Raw genomic sequence first — 17518 nt, 5'->3', positions numbered from 1 at the left:
CCTCATTCATCCTAATTTTTGTTGTGAAATCTACGTCTTTTAGTCTCAAAACAACGTATTGTGGTCTTTCTTTTATGTATTGCGTTATGACGTTTTGTCAAACGTGTGTACGTGATGGAGAAAAATGAATATAATTTTTGGATTCAGCATACAGGAATTACTGTAGAACATGTAAAAACTTTCAATACAATAAAACCATCTCAGATCTGTGTTATTATTCATCTCTAATATATTTACATCTACAAAACTTCCTGTTTCCGATTATATATTTACATGGACATTTCTTGAAAACAATGCAATACTATAATTTAAGTTTTTAACTTATGTTGTCAAGAGCCCTTACTCCAGTTTTTGGTTTACAAATTGAATTATGTTGAATACTGAAAGGTATGTTTTCATAAAACATGTTATGTACATAAAAGGAAATCTAAAAGTGAAATATATTTAGCATTTTCATTGATAAGTCTGATAAAGGATTGTTTATCCTGCTCAACGAAAGATGACGTTCCTCAAAATACATCTGTAATTCGTATTTTTGTGGATTTAGGATGTTAATTGATACTTCAGTATTTTTAAGAAAACCATATATTTCCAGGTGAAGCTGACACATAATAATGTCAAAACAACTAAATTATTGATGTGTTATGTCTGTAAAAAGTGACATTTGAATATTAAGAAGTACGTATTACATATTATATATATAGTAAACCTATACTTACGCATTATTAAGGCCTTCGAGGTAGGGACTACCAAGTCTTGTAGCTATAGCCAACTGGAATACTTCTGAAAAGGGCTTTGGAGCCAGTGCCAACCTGCAGGAATTGGCTTTGTTGAAATCTTCACTGATGACCCGGTAAAGTCCATACTCATCTCCCAGAAGAGCAGCCTCGCCATTTGCCAGCCGTTCAGTTTGTTTATTTGAATCGTAAATTAATTCAGCGTAGAGGTTTTTTTGTAGACGATCGTTGAGAGTCATTAGAGACTGAATCTTGGATTCCTAACAGATATTATAACCTGCTTTTAGAACAAAATGATTGTTACAATTTCTTGCTAGCATAAATCAGATGTTACAGTCAGCTTCAGTTCCTGTTCAGGTATCACAGTAAGCCACTAACATAGATCAAATACTAAAATCAGTTACTAACAAAGGTCAGCTGTTAGATCCGGTTATTAATTTAAGTAAAATAAGTCAGGTGTTATAGTGACTTTTTAGCATATGTTGTATGCTATGTTTGTTTGTTTAAGAATTTCATGCAAACCTAGAAAAACTATTATTTCTGCATAGCCGTCCCTAATTTTGAACTTGTAGACTAGAGAGAGAAGGCAGATAGTAAAAAGCACTCACCGCCAACTCTGACACTACAGCCTTCTTTCAACATTGATCAGATCTCATAGTCAGATTCGTACAAAATTCTATATTCAGTTCTTCAAATAGGTCATTTGCTACGGCCAGTTTATAAAATTACCATAAATCATTACTTTTTAACATAAATAAAATTTTGTATTTATCTTTTTACATCGAAATCAATGAGATTAACAATAACTGCAATATAAAATTCTAAAGCAAAAGTCCTTGATTGAAAAGATAGCTATAAAACAGAGAACGTCGTATGTTTTATATAAAACAAAGCACACGTGATCAAAAAAGGCTTATGTACAGAGAAAACCTCCCTAAGTATATACTTTTGGAAATATTTTAGATGTTCTACGTGAGTAGCTAACACTCTGTGGGAAACAGACCTACACTGGTGTGTTTAACCTATTAACAGGCTAGTTACTGTATCTTTGCTATTCGCGGGTTTTTTGAAAAGGCTGAAAAATAAGAAACTCTACAAGTTTGAATTAACTAACAAAACAAAATACATGTATAAACATTTTCCAGTTTTTCCAAAGATCCAACCAAGTTACGAGCGACTTTTATGGTCATCAATTAAACTAGAAATATTATCTTAAGTTTAATCTTTCTGGCCCATGAATCTGATTAGAATGAAATCAACAAATATACAATACACCAGCAACAAAAAACAGTCCAACTTATCTAGCATATTCTGTCTCAGAACGAGACTTGAAGCTAGAATTGTAAGAATAACAGTCTGTGAGGAAGATACTGACATATTTATAACACTAAGCTCGTACAGAAATTCGGCGAATTCTCCATTGACAAGAAGAAATGAGCGGATTTGATTATGAAGCTAGTAACAGAATTGTGAAACCCCCTACTAAAACTTATCACTACCCCCCTTTAACTAAAGAAACTTAATCTACTGTGTGGTCCTTGTCCACCATTTTGCCATCATCACCAGCAAAGGTTTGGAAATATTGCGTCCCAAAACTAAAACATTGCTTACTTTAAAGTATTGAATGTTCATAATTAAGTAAGCAGAAAAAATTCTTTTGTTTTGATTTTACTATTAATTTGGCACAATTACAACAAGTTTAAGTGTTAAGTGTTCAAATGTTTCTCATCTTGTACATTATATTTTCTCCAAAATTATAGTGATTTTAAGAAATAGTAACTCAGATTTTTAATGCAAGACTTAAACTCAAATTCATCTAAGGAACTAATTTTTACTATCAATGCTTGGAGGCGGCTTGAATGGGCAATGAAGAAAAAACTTTAATATTTGTCTCAAAGTGGGTTCTTCGTCATCGAATTTTAATTTATACTATTTTTGTAAAAGTTATTAAAATAAGAGTACTGTACTGAAAAAACTTTTTTTTAATTTTACTTTTGCATAAATATTATTGTTGTTACTGCAAGAGTAAATCTAGTTAAAAACGTCAGGTGGGTTCATTTAGTAAAATCACTACTTTTGTAAGTACTTAATAAGTATAACTGCTTCAAAATATAAACGTTCATTTAGAGAAATATGTACTTTTATAAGTACTTAGTAAGTATAAATGCTTCAAAATATAAATATTCATTTAAAAAATCACTACTTTTATAAGTACTTAGTAATTATAAATGCTTAAAAAAATAAACGTTCATTTAGAAAAATATGTACTTTTATAAGTACTTAGTTAGTATAACTGCTTCAAAATATAAAAATTCATTTAGAAAAATCACTACTTTTATAAGTACTTAGTAAGTATAACTGCTTCAAAATATAAAAATATTTTGTTTCATACCGCTTAATTCTATTATTTTGTATTATTATTATCATTTTTTCAAGTTAGCTCTTTTTGTTTGTTCCGGAATTTTAAATAAAAACATGAAACGTGTAAAGAAAAAACTTCTCAAACGCTTTGAGTTTTTACCTTCAAAAAGCACGTGTATCTACAAAATATAAATTTTGCATATGTTTGATCACTGAAGTATCCTGATCTTTCACGCTGATCTTGAAACAAACAGTTGTGATAATATTAGATGGAGTGTAGTTTTACTAGCATTATCTGAAAAAAAGCTTTGAGTTTTTAAAAATACTTACTTGAATTTTCTGGTGCAATCCGGTTCCCTTTTCCAACAGAACCGTTGTTGTCTGATGACTGGCAAGCTCTTCCACTGACTTGACCAGCCAGTTAGCTTCGGGAAAAGCAAGGAAGGCTATAAGATTACCACTATAGGTTGCTATGACAACAAGTTCAAATAACCACCATGTTGTAACCACAATACGTGCCGATATTGAGTCGGGCAAATGTTCACCTCCTACAAGAAAATATGTAATTACGAAAAGAAAATACCCTACAAATTGTTTTGTCATTTCCTATACAAATTCATTTATTATGATATTATGACTTGAAATTTTTATTATTATCATTTCAGCAAATCATAGAGAAGCTTACGAAGTATTAACATTTTTATTGAGCAGTTTTGTTGTTTCATGTTTAAAAAAGTATTGAAAATGAAACATATATTTTGTTACTTTACTTGTACCACTAAAGACAAGAGAAAATAATACCGCGCCTACTAAAACAAGTTACTTAAATTATTTGTTAAGCTGCGAACACATGAATAAAACCCATCATATTCTTGCGGCACTAAAGTATTATGTGTATTTCTTTATTTTTCAATCATACGCACCTTGGGTGAGAATTGCACCATAGACATACCAAATGCAGTTCTTTAGTTTGAATAGTCCCTTATCATAGTTGACGCTGGTCTGCCTTCGATAGTAAGGGCTCCACTTGTTTACCTTATAAAGGATAATACCCATAATGGGAACTGCAGCCACGATAGATATCCAGACCTGTGAAGGACAGTTCAAAATGTGGCTTGTTTTCGTGAGTGTTACTTATTAACATCGTATCAACATATATTCACAGGGCTATTATCTTTCTATTGCAGTTTTTACAAACCTTCCAAACTTCAAATTCTTAGTCAATTTGGAACAAGCTTTCAGATCGAATAAAATACTCGAGTTTTTTTATTATGATTATTTAAGTTTGATTTTGGAATCAAACCTTCACGTATCCTTAGTTGCTGCCCATCCTTAACCATACTCACAATTTCAAACTTGTTGACCTCTATAGCAATATAACACTATATACTTAGACTTATCAATGTTGGTTCAAACATTTATTAGTGAATCGCAAATAAATCCTCTAAGTAGGCAAAATTACAAATATCAAACGAATGCTTATCCTTATCACTGAACATGCACACCCTTTCAGCTGTATGGACGTTATGATGTGAAGGTCAAACCCACTAGTTGTTTTGGTTGTTGTTAAGCGCAAAGCTACACGATTGACTATTTGTGCTCTGCTCCCACACACGTGTACCTAAGCCTGATTTTTAGCGTTTTAAGCCAATAGACTCACCACTGAACTACTGGAGACTGTTAAAAGTTTAACTCTAGAGTTGGCGGTGGGCGGTGTTGACTAGCTGCCGTCTCTGTAGTCTCTCACTTTAAAAAAATATTGAATGCTGGTGCAGATAACCCTCAACTAGCTTTACGTGAAATGTAACAAAAACAAACAAAGAAAAACCTTATCCTTGAGAAATACGTAGTTAAATCGAAAAATTAAACCATATAACAACTTTTATACATCTAATCTGCATCGCTGGATATTATCTGCCTGAAAAGTTCTTTACTTTCTTATAACATACATAATCCTTCGTTTCTTACGGTAGAAGAACACAACACCAGGTTTGTTTGTTTTGAATTTCGCGCAAAGCTACACTAGGGCTATCTGCGCTAGCCGTCCCTTATTTAGCAGTGTAAGACTAGAGGGAAGGCAGCTAGTCATCACCACCCACCGCCAACTCTTGGGCTACTCTTTTACCAACGAATAGTGAGATTGGCCGTCACATTATAACGCCCCCACGGCTAAAAGGGCGAGCATGTTTGGTGTGACGGGGATTCGAACCCGCCACCCTCAGATTGCGAGTCTAGCGCCCTAACCACCTGGCCATGCCGGGCCTACACCAGGTTTGTTTGTTGTTGTTTTTTTTCTTTATTTGAAATAGTTAACTAATCAATATGATAGATGGCAGTCTCGTCAGTGTATCATGAATTTCGTAATTAATAAAATCGGTTCTAACTTAATTAAGTTTCACTGATTTAAAACATTCTAGATCTTCCTTATTTGTCCACGTATCAGCATACTTGAGCAAAATGCTATATTTGGAATAATTTGTTTGTTCGTTGTAAAGCATAAAGTTACACCATGGTCTATGTGTGTTCTACCCACTGCTGATATTTAACCTTGATATTTACTGTAATAAGCGCACTGAATTATCGCTGAGCCACTATTAATGGTAGATGCAACAGGGATAAAACTATCACAATGAGCACAATAATCTATAAAATATCATCTATGATAAGTTTTATATCAAAATTCCATTTTCGACTGGGAATCAAAATATCTTTAAAATGCAATCTTGAACCATATTCATGCTCTGCTGTGAAATCCACATTTGTATGGGTTGTTTTCGTATAATGTAAATAAAATGTTAATAGTTCGATAATTAAAAATAATAAGTGTATTAATAAAAAAAATCTAACAGAATGGATTTTTCTCTTTGCCAACTTATAATTCACTTCGACTAATAGTATTTTTATTAGGTGTGTTTGAAATTAAGCACAAAGCTACACAATGGGCTATCTGTGCTCTGCCCACCACGGGTATCGAAACCCGGTTTCTAGCGTTGTAAGTCCGCAGACATTCCTCTGTGCCATTGGGGGCATTTTTTTTATTAGGAAAGTTAACATTTTATCCATTCTTCCAAGTATCAGGCTCAATGAATATTATCAAACAATTGACTATTTTACCCTCAGCCGTCGAATTAATCGCTCTGCAAAACTAAGAATATGAAAATTGATTAAACATTCATGATACTAATAAAGTTACTTTTTCAAGTTTGATCCAGGACTTTAAAATAGATGTTAACACAGTAGAATATAGAATGTCTTTAGGACACCCACTTCCAAAATGTTATCCGTGATCCCTTTGGGTCCGTGGTCAAGTTTCTGGAAATCCGCGAAATATCAGTAGTTAGTTCGCTAGAAGGTCCTAGTCTTAGCTTAATAGAACTTAGTTATAATTACAGTCTGGTATTGACCCTTTGAAGAGTGACATTTCTGGAAGGATGTCCAGACTTGAAAAGTTTGGGAACCTATGTTCTAAAGTATATATGAACATTCCTCCACAGATAAGTGTGAGTAGAGAAATTTGCTTACCTTACCCAAGTTTTCTATATTTAAACCTCAATTCAGGTGTTAAAAACTACGCACTCGAAAATTCTATAAAAAAATATTTGTATAAATGTCCTTTCAAACTACTTTAGCACAATTACGTCCCTCAATTTCCAATCACCCTGGTCATTATTAAAAATAGTTGACTTCATCAGCACATTTGAATAACTTCAATAAAACTAAGAATGCCTCAGAACTCTTTCACTACTTTGTAACTGAAGACAAGTTTAAGGTACCAGCATTCAGTCTCTTAAAACATACAAAATTATTTTATTCACTTGTTTCGTAAATTCAATAAAACTAAGAATGCCTCAGAACTCTTTCACTACTTTGTAAATGAAGACAAGTTTAAGGTACCAGCATTAAAACATACAAAATTATTTTATTCACTTGTTTCGTAAATTCAATAAAACTAAGAATGCCTCAGAACTCTTTCACTACTTTGTAACTGAAGACAAGTTTAAGGTACCAGCATTCAGTCTCTTAAAACATACAAAATTATTTTATTTACTTGTTTCGTAAATTCTTCCAATTGAGTTAAAATATTGCTATCAACAATTTTGTTCAGCGACTTTCAGTGGAAAAGAAAGCCGAAAGCTGATGAGTAAGGGTTCAGTTAAACCTCCCATTGTGTTCTAGAATTATTTTCAATCGAAGTATTTATTTTTTATTCCTCTTCTTAAAATTCAATGAATGATCTCATAATGACGTATAATCCTAATCCCTTGCCTATAACTCATTTAACTTCTCATGTTTAAATTTGGGTTCAGAAACAAACCAACGTATGTTTTAACCGATGAGACCTGTGTCAGATTCACATAGAACGAATACAGTGATAACACGCACTTAACCTGTTATTCTAAACTTTCTATAATAACAAGAATTATATTCTAAGGGTTTGCTTATTTTCCTTAAATCATTAAAACAGATTCAATTTAATAGTCGAGAAGGAATTCTTGTTTTCATCTTTGTTTAAAAAATACACCAAATGTTACAATTGTTCCATAACTTAAAAGGAAAAGGGCAAGGTTCGGGAACGTTGTTAATTTGATTTTTTTTGGGGGGGGAGGTCATCGACTGCTACATTTACAAGTATCGAATGGTGTGTGTTATTCATTGTTCAATTACTTTAGTATGCTTGCACCTTTGGCCTTAAGAAATCGACTTGTTTGTTTGTAGTTAAACATAAAGCTAAACAATGGGCGTGAAAACCATTTTTTAGCGTTATAAGCTTTCAAATGGTTTGAATTCTTCAGCAGAATGACAACAACAAAATAAACAGTAAAAGCTAAGTTTGAAACCACAGTTGCACCATCAGTTTGATGACGGTTTTTATTAAATTGTTTGTTTCTTTGTTTTTAATTATGCACAAAGCTACACAATGGGCTATCTGTGCTCTGCCCGCCACGGGTATCGAAACCCGGTTTCTAGCGTTGTAAGTCCGCAGACATACCGCTGTGCCACTGGGGGGTCTTTTATTAAATTGAAAATAGAACTATTCAGCAGCAAATTAGAAAAATTAATGCAAGCATACTTAGTTGACCGTTAACAAATTCACATTGTTTAAAAACCAGATCACGTGGATATTCGCCTTAATAAGTACGTTCTATATCCAAGCTAGCAAGCAAAATACACATCTTCATTAATACATTTTCAATATAAATGTATTGCATCTAAATATTTCCAGAAAATCTAACTTGTGATTGCATATCCAATAGTGGAAATAAAAAGTGTAACAAAACTGTTAATGTTCATCATTTTCAGGAGCTCATATAACATTTTATAACATAACCCTGAAAGACAAGTTTAATTATACGCTTAGTCAGAAATCATAAACTATTTTCTCATTGAATAATCCGAACTGAGTTTTAAACTCTTATATGTTTGTATAAGACGATAACCAAAATAACATCACAGCACCATTTTCAAAAGAATATTATAAAATAACAATATGTCTATGTAACCATAAATACTAAAACAAAATGTTAAACTCTTTCTTACAAAGATTACTCTGACTTATTTTACATTTATAAAAATTAAATAATTAATTCAAAATAAGTTAAAACAGTCATTTCAATGAAAAAACTCAATACATTTCCTGTCATCTGGTGAGTAAACGGGAAACAAGTATAAATATACTAATTTTAATTTATTAAAAAATCAAAGTCAATTTTATTTGGATAAATTAAAAATTAAGGACCACGTGCTAAAACATGTATTTTTACTGTCAAAAACTAATAACTAGAAAAGTTATAAACATATTATCAGGTCTATTTAAGAAAATATTTCAGTGTTCTCTAGAATTTGCAGTGCATACTGGAGGGATTTAGACATTTTAGCAATAAAAGAAAACGATCTTTACTCTCTAGATAATAATAATTATTATTATTTCAGCCAAAGTTTCACCACTGCGGTTTCATCAGGGTTAGTATACAAGAACTGTTCTTGTACTAATTTAATATCGAAGAAAAAAATTAATCTGACCAGTTTTTTTTCTTTGCTACAATGCTCTTATGTTTCTAAGATATTTAATATTTTTAATTCAACTTATGATCTGAGATCGTTGAAGCTAAGAAAATAAATTTGTGAATATTTGGGGCTGGTTCAATGTTCTTTTAATTTTGTTTCAGAAAATTAAGTACTTAATTTGGGAATACATAAATCACATTTGAGCTCGACGGTATCCATATAAAGTGACGAAATGGTTGATGATAAACCTTGAACTGCAAAACGTAGGGTGCAGTTAATTTAACTTTATTTTATAAGTATTATTTTCCCTTACCTCAGTCTTGTAAGGTCTACTGAATAAATACGTATTGGGTGGCTCTACTGGCTTCTGTACTAACATTACTATCTGATTGGTCATGATTGAGTTAGATAGTCCAATAGCATCTCTCCTCTTCCTGGTTATCGTTAGAAAGGGAAGTAAGTCGGCTTTCTAGGAAATGTCATTAAAACGTCTTAATATATCTGGCAAAAGATTTAATATCTGACTTGTACCGAGCTAGTCCTACTTATTCTAATATTATAGCAAACAGTCCTCTGTTGTCTTAGTGTTTCTTTGAACATTATAAATATATGTTGCAAAAACAAATGTCTTATAAACATTTCTAAAATATTACTACTGAATTATTACAACCTTGAATGTTAATCATCCAAGAGCAAATGCTTTATATCTTGTAATACTCTGATAAACATATCAGAATAGACTTGGCTTATAATTGCTCTATCATTCGTAGTGTTACCTATATAATCATGCCTTTCACAAATTAATTTATCTTTGCTCTATTTCTATAACATCATATTTATAGCTTTATGTTCCATAACTGTATATCATAATTAATAATCATCCTTATAATTCTACGTTCGATAACTTTGTATCATAATGCATAATTACATTTAAAACCTTGTACTCATTAATCATGCTTATGACTTTATGTTCAATAGCTTTGTGCTGTAATGCTATGTCATGCTTGCATCTTTGTGTTCCGTGACTTTGCACAACGTCTACGTTGTCATGCTTAAAATGGTAAATTTCACAATACCCTGGCGTGAAGAAGCTGAACACTGCCTGACCAAGTGTCCGTTGTGTCGTTTTGAACTCCCCACTCATTGTCGTCTGGACGGACTATGCTGTAGCTGTATTGGTCAAGATGAGAAGTTCAGAGGAAAATGTATTATTTATCCAAAAATACAAATCACTTGAACCTATTCAGGTTGTTATCTGTATTTTTTGTGACACTCGGTAATAAAAATACTGAAAAATAGGCAAATATGTTGTTTTGAGGGGTGGGGAGGGATTAATTCGCCCAAAAGAAAATGTATTACTCAAACAACACACAAGAAACCAAGCTCTTGAAAACCCCTTTTCTCTTGTTTAGATATATGTGTATACACATCAATAAAAGATAATTTAAAGAAATACCTAATCGTGTTCATTGGACCTCTAATTCTGAACAGTTCCTATATAAACATTTATTACACACGACCCATTTATTTATCGTATAATTTTAAAAAATCATAGTACCGTCGTTGTATTCTTTTTTTAATACATTTTATGGTATTATGCATTAAGTTTGAGCATTTCCCAGTACCCTATTCTTATTTATTAATTTTCCAAAGGAAGCTTTTTGGGGGAAATAATGCTGCTTCTATTAACAATTTGATGAAGCATAGATGTATCTTTCGCTCTTCGTTTAAGGGTAAAATGCCTGTATCTCTGTTAATGGAATCTATTATATTTATACGTACAAAACAGTTTTGTGATTATGATGTGAAATAGCAAATTCTATTTTATTATGGTTATGATTATATTTATCGTTACTTTATTATTTCCTCCTATCTATGAAATTTTAGTTGCATTAAAACGCTAACTCGCCTTCTAGCTAATTATTTGTATTTTGAATGGATATGTACATGTGATGAAACTGACACCAGTTTCCCTAACGGTGACTTACAGATACTATTAATGTAGCAGAAGACTATGTAAATTTATGATCACATGAGATGTACTCTCGAGACCTACTCAGTTAATAAATACCCTGCCAGAAGCTTCAATAAGAAGTGTCACAAGATAATTAGTGAATTTGATATTGATATTAATATTGAAAGGTATTTTTGGAATATTGTGTGTGCTGTGTTTTTTTAGATTAGGTTTTTTCTTTGTGGTTCTTTGTGAAATAATATTGATATTTATATGTTGCTTATTAAAATTAGCGTCAAGTCCTGGCCAGGCACGTGTTTATTAACTGTTTTTTGGTAAGTGTTGAACTTATTTCTAAGTATGTTTACAGTTGAATAAATTGTTTTTTGTTATTGAACCCTAATTGTAGCGACGTATTCCTTTTAGACCGTTACAACCAGAATTAAATGACCACACTTTAGAAAAAAAGTTCTGTTAAACGAACGTCTTTTATAAAACATAAACAAAAATTATATACTATATGTTTTATGTTTGAAATGTTAATTTTTGTAAAATGCGTGCTAACTGTCTAAAAATATTGATATATGTGATATGCATGATATTGATTAAAGTATGTTAGTTTAAATTGTATCATGAGATATAAAACAAAACAAAAACTATATGCTTAGAAATAATAAATGAGATAGACCACCCTAATTATTAAGTATCATGTGAATTAAGTACGGATATCACACTGAAAGATCGCTATAGGTTTAATCTACACAGACGAAAGAAATGTGAAGTTTAAAGTTCGAAACCTACCACGTTATAAAATACAAGATTATTGTAAAATCAGACAGGCTATTATTGAGATGTTTGGTGTTTAAGAATTTATTGATACTACAGAAACTAGAATTCTCACCCATCCTGATCGTATAATAATCAACTGTTGTAAAAATCAAGCTAGTAATTTTTAAAATATTTAATCTTTAAGAATTTATTGATGCTGTAAAAATTAGGATTCTATCCTATCCTGATTGTATGGTCAATAGCTATTGTAAAATTAGACGGGTTATTATGAATATATTTAGAGTTTAATAATATCCCCGAAAGGAGGCCAAAGACCTGTTTTAATCAGTCGCACCACAATACAGTAGTGTGTTGTCAGTCAGTCAGTAAACACTAAAATGACTTCACATAAGGGACGCTTAACATTGCAATTTATGCTGTCGTGACGTCAGTAAAAGTTGCGCATGACATGAATTACTAGAAGAATTATACACTCTGTAAGCTACAATACAGTTTAACATATGAACTTGAAAAGCAAGAAATAAAAATATTTGTTATTCTTAATTTTGATTTTATTTACTCTTCAAAGTGAACATTTTCGAGGATCCTGCGGAAGTACATCTAGTACTGTATAACACATGATTCTAGCCCATCCTCATTGTGCAATAAACAACTACTGTAAAATCAGAGAGATTATACGTGAGATATTTAGAGTTTAAGAATTTATAAATACTGTAAAAACCGGGATTGTAACTCATCTCGATTTTTAGTGTGCATACCAACATTTGAATCATAGCCAAATAAAAGGATACTGAAAGGTGTGCTCTTATAACTCGGATAAAATATAGGAATATACTTAACGTGAAATTTAATTCTTCGGTCAAAAACGTCATCAATTTCGTAAACACTCCTTCATCGACATTGTTAGTAAGGCTTCCACTGACATTTTGGAAAATGACGTATGGAGGAGACTGTATATGGATAGTTATAATAGAAACGCTCTTTAGATAAAACTCAGCGAATAAACAAAAAACTACAAATTTATTATAATTCTATAAAAATTGGTCATTAATATATTTGATATAAATTCAAAACATGGAATAAGTATCAAATTTCTATTCATTGTGGAAAGCAATAACATCTCTTTTTTATTTTGAAAAAAATCAAGAATAAATTACTTTACATGAACATTTATAAATGTGCAAGAATTTGATTTTCAACAAAGTTGACAAAATATTTTTCAATTTAAACAAATTCGTTCCAATTCTTTGATATGGTTCTCAGAACAGAGTAAGGCCCAGTGGATCTGAGATCCTGTAGATTACGCCCTGGAATTTATGGTCGGCAGTGAGTGTGTTATAAAAGTGACGGTCAATTCCCACTATTCTATCTGACAATAGTATAGCCCAAGAGTTGGCGGTGGGTGGTGTTGACTAGCTGTCTTTCTTGTAGGTTATTACTTTTAAATTAGGTACAGCTAAATAAAAAAACATTATTGATTTTAATAGTATTTACTTTGTTTTTGAACTGCGCACAAAACTACTCGAGAGTTATCTGCACTAGCCGTACCTGATTCAGAAGTGATAGACTAAGTGATATACGATTTTTTAATCTTCAGAATTTTAAACTATTAATTTCTACAAAACGGATGAGGTACTAATCACGTTGCAAGTGCTGTGCTATTTATTTTGCACGTTAAATACATTTTTTGTGTGTACGCATTGAACAAGAATGACAGATATTCAAATACGTCATCGGTGACGTCTTCAAAACACAGGTAAGATCAGTAGGCAATAATTTAATTAAAATTCATTTAAATGAAACAGTTGAATGTATTAAATTTGGTTAACAGAATACGTGATACGAATAAACGCAGCGTTACATATTAATATGTATTAATGTTTCATTATTGCAGCTTAAAATACTTAGATATGAAACATGGATTGTGCAAGAATTCAGCTTTACAGAAATGTATATGATTTTAAGGATACCAAACCAATGGTTCAAGTACCAACAAAGTAAACGTGTACAAGATGAACAATATATGTACTTTACAAAGGTTTCCCATCAGCATAAAAAGCATCATTTTCAAACACCGAAAATTTAAGAAACTACTAGAACTATTAATATAATAAATTTTGAGAAAATTTTCAAAGAACTGAGGTGCATTTGCTTCGCCCAAAATATTTTGTCAGTTTATCTAAAGTGAAATTCTTCTTTTAGAAAATTCAAAAGTGAAAACACTTGATAATTTTTCTTCTTTTGATTATAATGTAAAATATTTCATACAAAAAAAACATTATAAATTTCGATCTGTTAAAAATTAAAACGAAAAAGTTGTTCTTATCGCCCATAATCAACAGGAATATAATTGTTATTTTGTTTTTATTCCTCAATACATTGACGATCTCATTCTTCATGTTGATGATACTATACTCACTTCTGAGTTCATTACTTTATATATTAGACTACCTGATAAATTCAGCAGTTAAACTAGCTGTAATATATTTAAATACAGCACCAGGAAATGCCCTTTGTTCTCCAGAAAAAGAAAGCTTAGAGCTTTTGAAGACAATTCGAAAAAAATAGAAATATGGACTCCAGAAATTTTTAAGGAACTTTTTGGGAATTTTAATAATTATGTAGTTTTCAAAAATAGCATTTATTCTAATATAATCTTTAAAAACCTGTGTGTAATATTTTAGTAATCTTCTTTTCATGTGCGAGTGTGTTTGTTTGTTTTTTTCTTATGGCAAAGCCACATCGGGCAATCTGCTATGTCCACCGAAGGAAATCGAACCCCTGATTTTAAATCCGTAGACTTACCGCTGTCCCAGCGGGGGGCCTTCTTTTCATATTTAAATGAATACACGTGGAACAAAATAAACATACATTTAGAGGTACAAATTCTGTCGTGCTTTGGAGCTTGCATTCAATTCTGGTTGATATTTGGATATGTATATTAAATTTCTAAATTTTTTTACTACAGTAGGAATATAAAACACGTGGATGACTTAATAATTTCCCAGCTCTAGGCTTACTATATTCAAAGTGAAATATACCCCAGTCGGTTGGGAGACAGGTATTAATTTCTTCGTTGTTTAGGTTTGTCAAGTTAAACTTAAAACTTACAGATTTTGTATTCAACTACAAACCTTTACTAACTTTATGTAAATAACACAACTTATCTGTAATACAAACGCTTCGTACAATATTAAAGTAGTATTAATTAGAAAATTCAATCTTTACAATAATATTAAATTTATTTCAAAATTCACCTTAATTTTTCGTCTTATTTCGGATGATATGTTTTAAATTTTAGACCAATCGGATTTCCTCATTTTACAGAGATATTTACATATCTCTGGATTTTTGTACGTTAAAAATCACAATAACTGAGTTCGGAAACTGTAACTACATTATACTATACAAAATTTAACATACTACATATATATACGGAGACAGAGTACGTGCAAGGGGTACACATCCGTTACCTAGTCAAGTGTAGCAGTTTATACTTTATTACACCAATGAACAAAAAATAATAAGAGACTTAATGGATTTTTGGTAATTTAATTTGAAATCTTTTGTTTATTAATTTTTGTTGGTTATGTACTACAGCCAAAAACTCGTATTTATGCTTCTAGTAAAAATAAACAGACACGATAAAGAATAAATATCCAAACATCTTCTTAAATTCTTCATTTGTTCTTTTGCTTGTTATTTTCTTCTCTACCAACAAGTAATGTTCTGAATAAAGCTAATAAATAGCCAAAGATAGAAAGTAAGATCTGACAGTATTATTATAATACGTATTTTCACACCTAATCTCGTAGTAGCAAAAATTAATCATATTCGTGTTTGAAGAAAAACAAGATCAGAAAATGTAATTAAACATTACAACTCAAGAGTATAGCTTACATGCGGTACCGCTACAATGAGATGACGTCCGTTAAAAGGCAAAGTTATTTCGTCGTGATATATCTCGAGCTTTGGATTCGTCCAGGGTCTCCATGCTCCGATCGCACAGAATATCTCTGTGTTGGAATTATTTCCAGGCACATTTCGATAATACATGTAACTTGTAGTGTTCGGACTTGACCCGAGCTCCTCAAGGTGGCGCTGCAAGCATACAAAAAAAAGAAGTAAAGAAAACGTTCCTGTTAAATTATAAGTTGAAACATAATATAACACTGTAACGTACTTTACTATAAAACACCATAGTATACTATGCCCCACAAACCTATAAATCAGTACGTATATTATACAACATAATCTTATAACGCACTTTACTATTCAACAACGCAATATACTATATTATATATATATATACTACAACACCTTAGAAAAAACAAATATAAATAAACTCTTATAAAACACTATGAGATAACAACACCATGACATTCTAAGATATATTGTGCTATACTACACAACATTATAGCAGCATATATAGTGTAGTAAGTAACCTTACAAAACACTATACAATAATACATACTATACAACACAACGTTAGAAAATATTATGTAGTGTTAAACAACATCATAGTTTTTTAAAATATACTACATTACATAAAACTGTAAAACAATATACAGTGTGCAACATAACTTTACGTAGCACTTTAAAATACTAAATTATACAACACCAGAAAACATTGTAATAAACTACAATACGCAAAACTATAGTCCAATGTATATTATGCAACATATCATAATAAAATACTGTAGCATAATGTATAACACAAACATTTTAACTAATCGTATTGTACAACAAAAAGGTTACCTGACCTATTATCACCGACTTGTATGTATGTGTGTGTGTTACTTGTGGAAGGTGTAAAACAGAATATTTTTTTAATACACATTTTCTAAGATAGGACAAAGCAACAAATGAGGACGTCCTTCAGCATTAAAACATTATCAGAACATAATCTTAACCCTATCTAGCCAAATTTATTGATCAAATATAATTCGGCTTTTGTTTATGCAGGAAACTACCTTTATGCATTTGGTAAAATACGGTACTTTTATATAAATTAAATAAACTAAAAACACCACTCTACATGGACAACTCTACTTGATTCGATGGAGTTTTATTTCGTTATTATAACTCTTTCATCTACGGCCGAAAACATCATTAACAGCAAGAATGCCTAACTGATGAAACAGTGCATTCTAGTCTTTATAAAAAAATAACTTAAAAAAGTGCATTTAATTAGCTTTACTCGTTGCCAGGTTCTTCTGATTGAAAGTTAAGATCAATTATAATGTTACACAGAGTTCTCCGTGGTAGTTGTAAAGATACATTGTCTTAAGTGTAAGAAATCAAAATAACGTTAAATCATTATACTTTTGGAAGTCATTCAATAAAAATTGCTATTCACAAACTTCCTTTTGTCATCATGGTCAGGGTAACATCTAAATTTACTGTGGCCTATATGCTTTTCCATTTTATACATTTCACACTATTGTTACGTCTCTGGTCGTTAGTTAATTTCCCATATAATTTCTTTCCGATGAAACTTTAGCGACACAAGTCCTTTCTTAAATAAAACTGGTTTATTCTTTCTGAATACAACTTTACAATACACTTAATTTCCACAGTCGCGCTATAACAAACGCTATAATTCACAATGAATGTCTCACGTGCTCGACTCAACTGTCAATTACCCATTGTTGCCGTCACTTCTTGGCGG

General features: G+C 31.3%; 2 protein-coding genes across 2 annotated transcripts in view; both read right to left on the bottom strand.

The window, feature by feature from the left end:
• Positions 1–10274, bottom strand: part of LOC111089183 (ionotropic receptor 93a-like) — an 11294-nt gene extending 1020 nt beyond the window's left edge. Inside the window, exons 1-5 of the mRNA XM_022401173.1 lie at positions 10181–10274; positions 9418–9573; positions 4022–4187; positions 3429–3646; positions 720–997 (exon numbers count right to left, since the gene is read on the bottom strand). Coding sequence (XP_022256881.1) covers positions 720–997; positions 3429–3646; positions 4022–4187; positions 9418–9501 — 746 coding nt within the window. The 5' untranslated portion in view covers positions 9502–9573; positions 10181–10274. The remainder of the gene's footprint in view (positions 1–719; positions 998–3428; positions 3647–4021; positions 4188–9417; positions 9574–10180) is intronic.
• Positions 10275–12106: 1832 nt separating this feature from the next.
• The window catches only part of LOC111089181, a 10716-nt gene continuing 5304 nt past the window's right edge, over positions 12107–17518 (bottom strand). Inside the window, exons 2-3 of the mRNA XM_022401167.1 lie at positions 15748–15948; positions 12107–12797 (exon numbers count right to left, since the gene is read on the bottom strand). Coding sequence (XP_022256875.1) covers positions 12471–12797; positions 15748–15948 — 528 coding nt within the window. The 3' untranslated portion in view covers positions 12107–12470. The remainder of the gene's footprint in view (positions 12798–15747; positions 15949–17518) is intronic.

Source organism: Limulus polyphemus, unplaced genomic scaffold (assembly GCF_000517525.1).
Source record: "Limulus polyphemus unplaced genomic scaffold, Limulus_polyphemus-2.1.2 Scaffold114, whole genome shotgun sequence".
NCBI classification, from domain to species: Eukaryota; Metazoa; Arthropoda; class Merostomata; order Xiphosura; family Limulidae; genus Limulus; species Limulus polyphemus.
The sequence above is the reverse complement of the archived record's forward strand: the minus strand, read 5'-3'. Positions and strand labels throughout refer to the sequence as shown.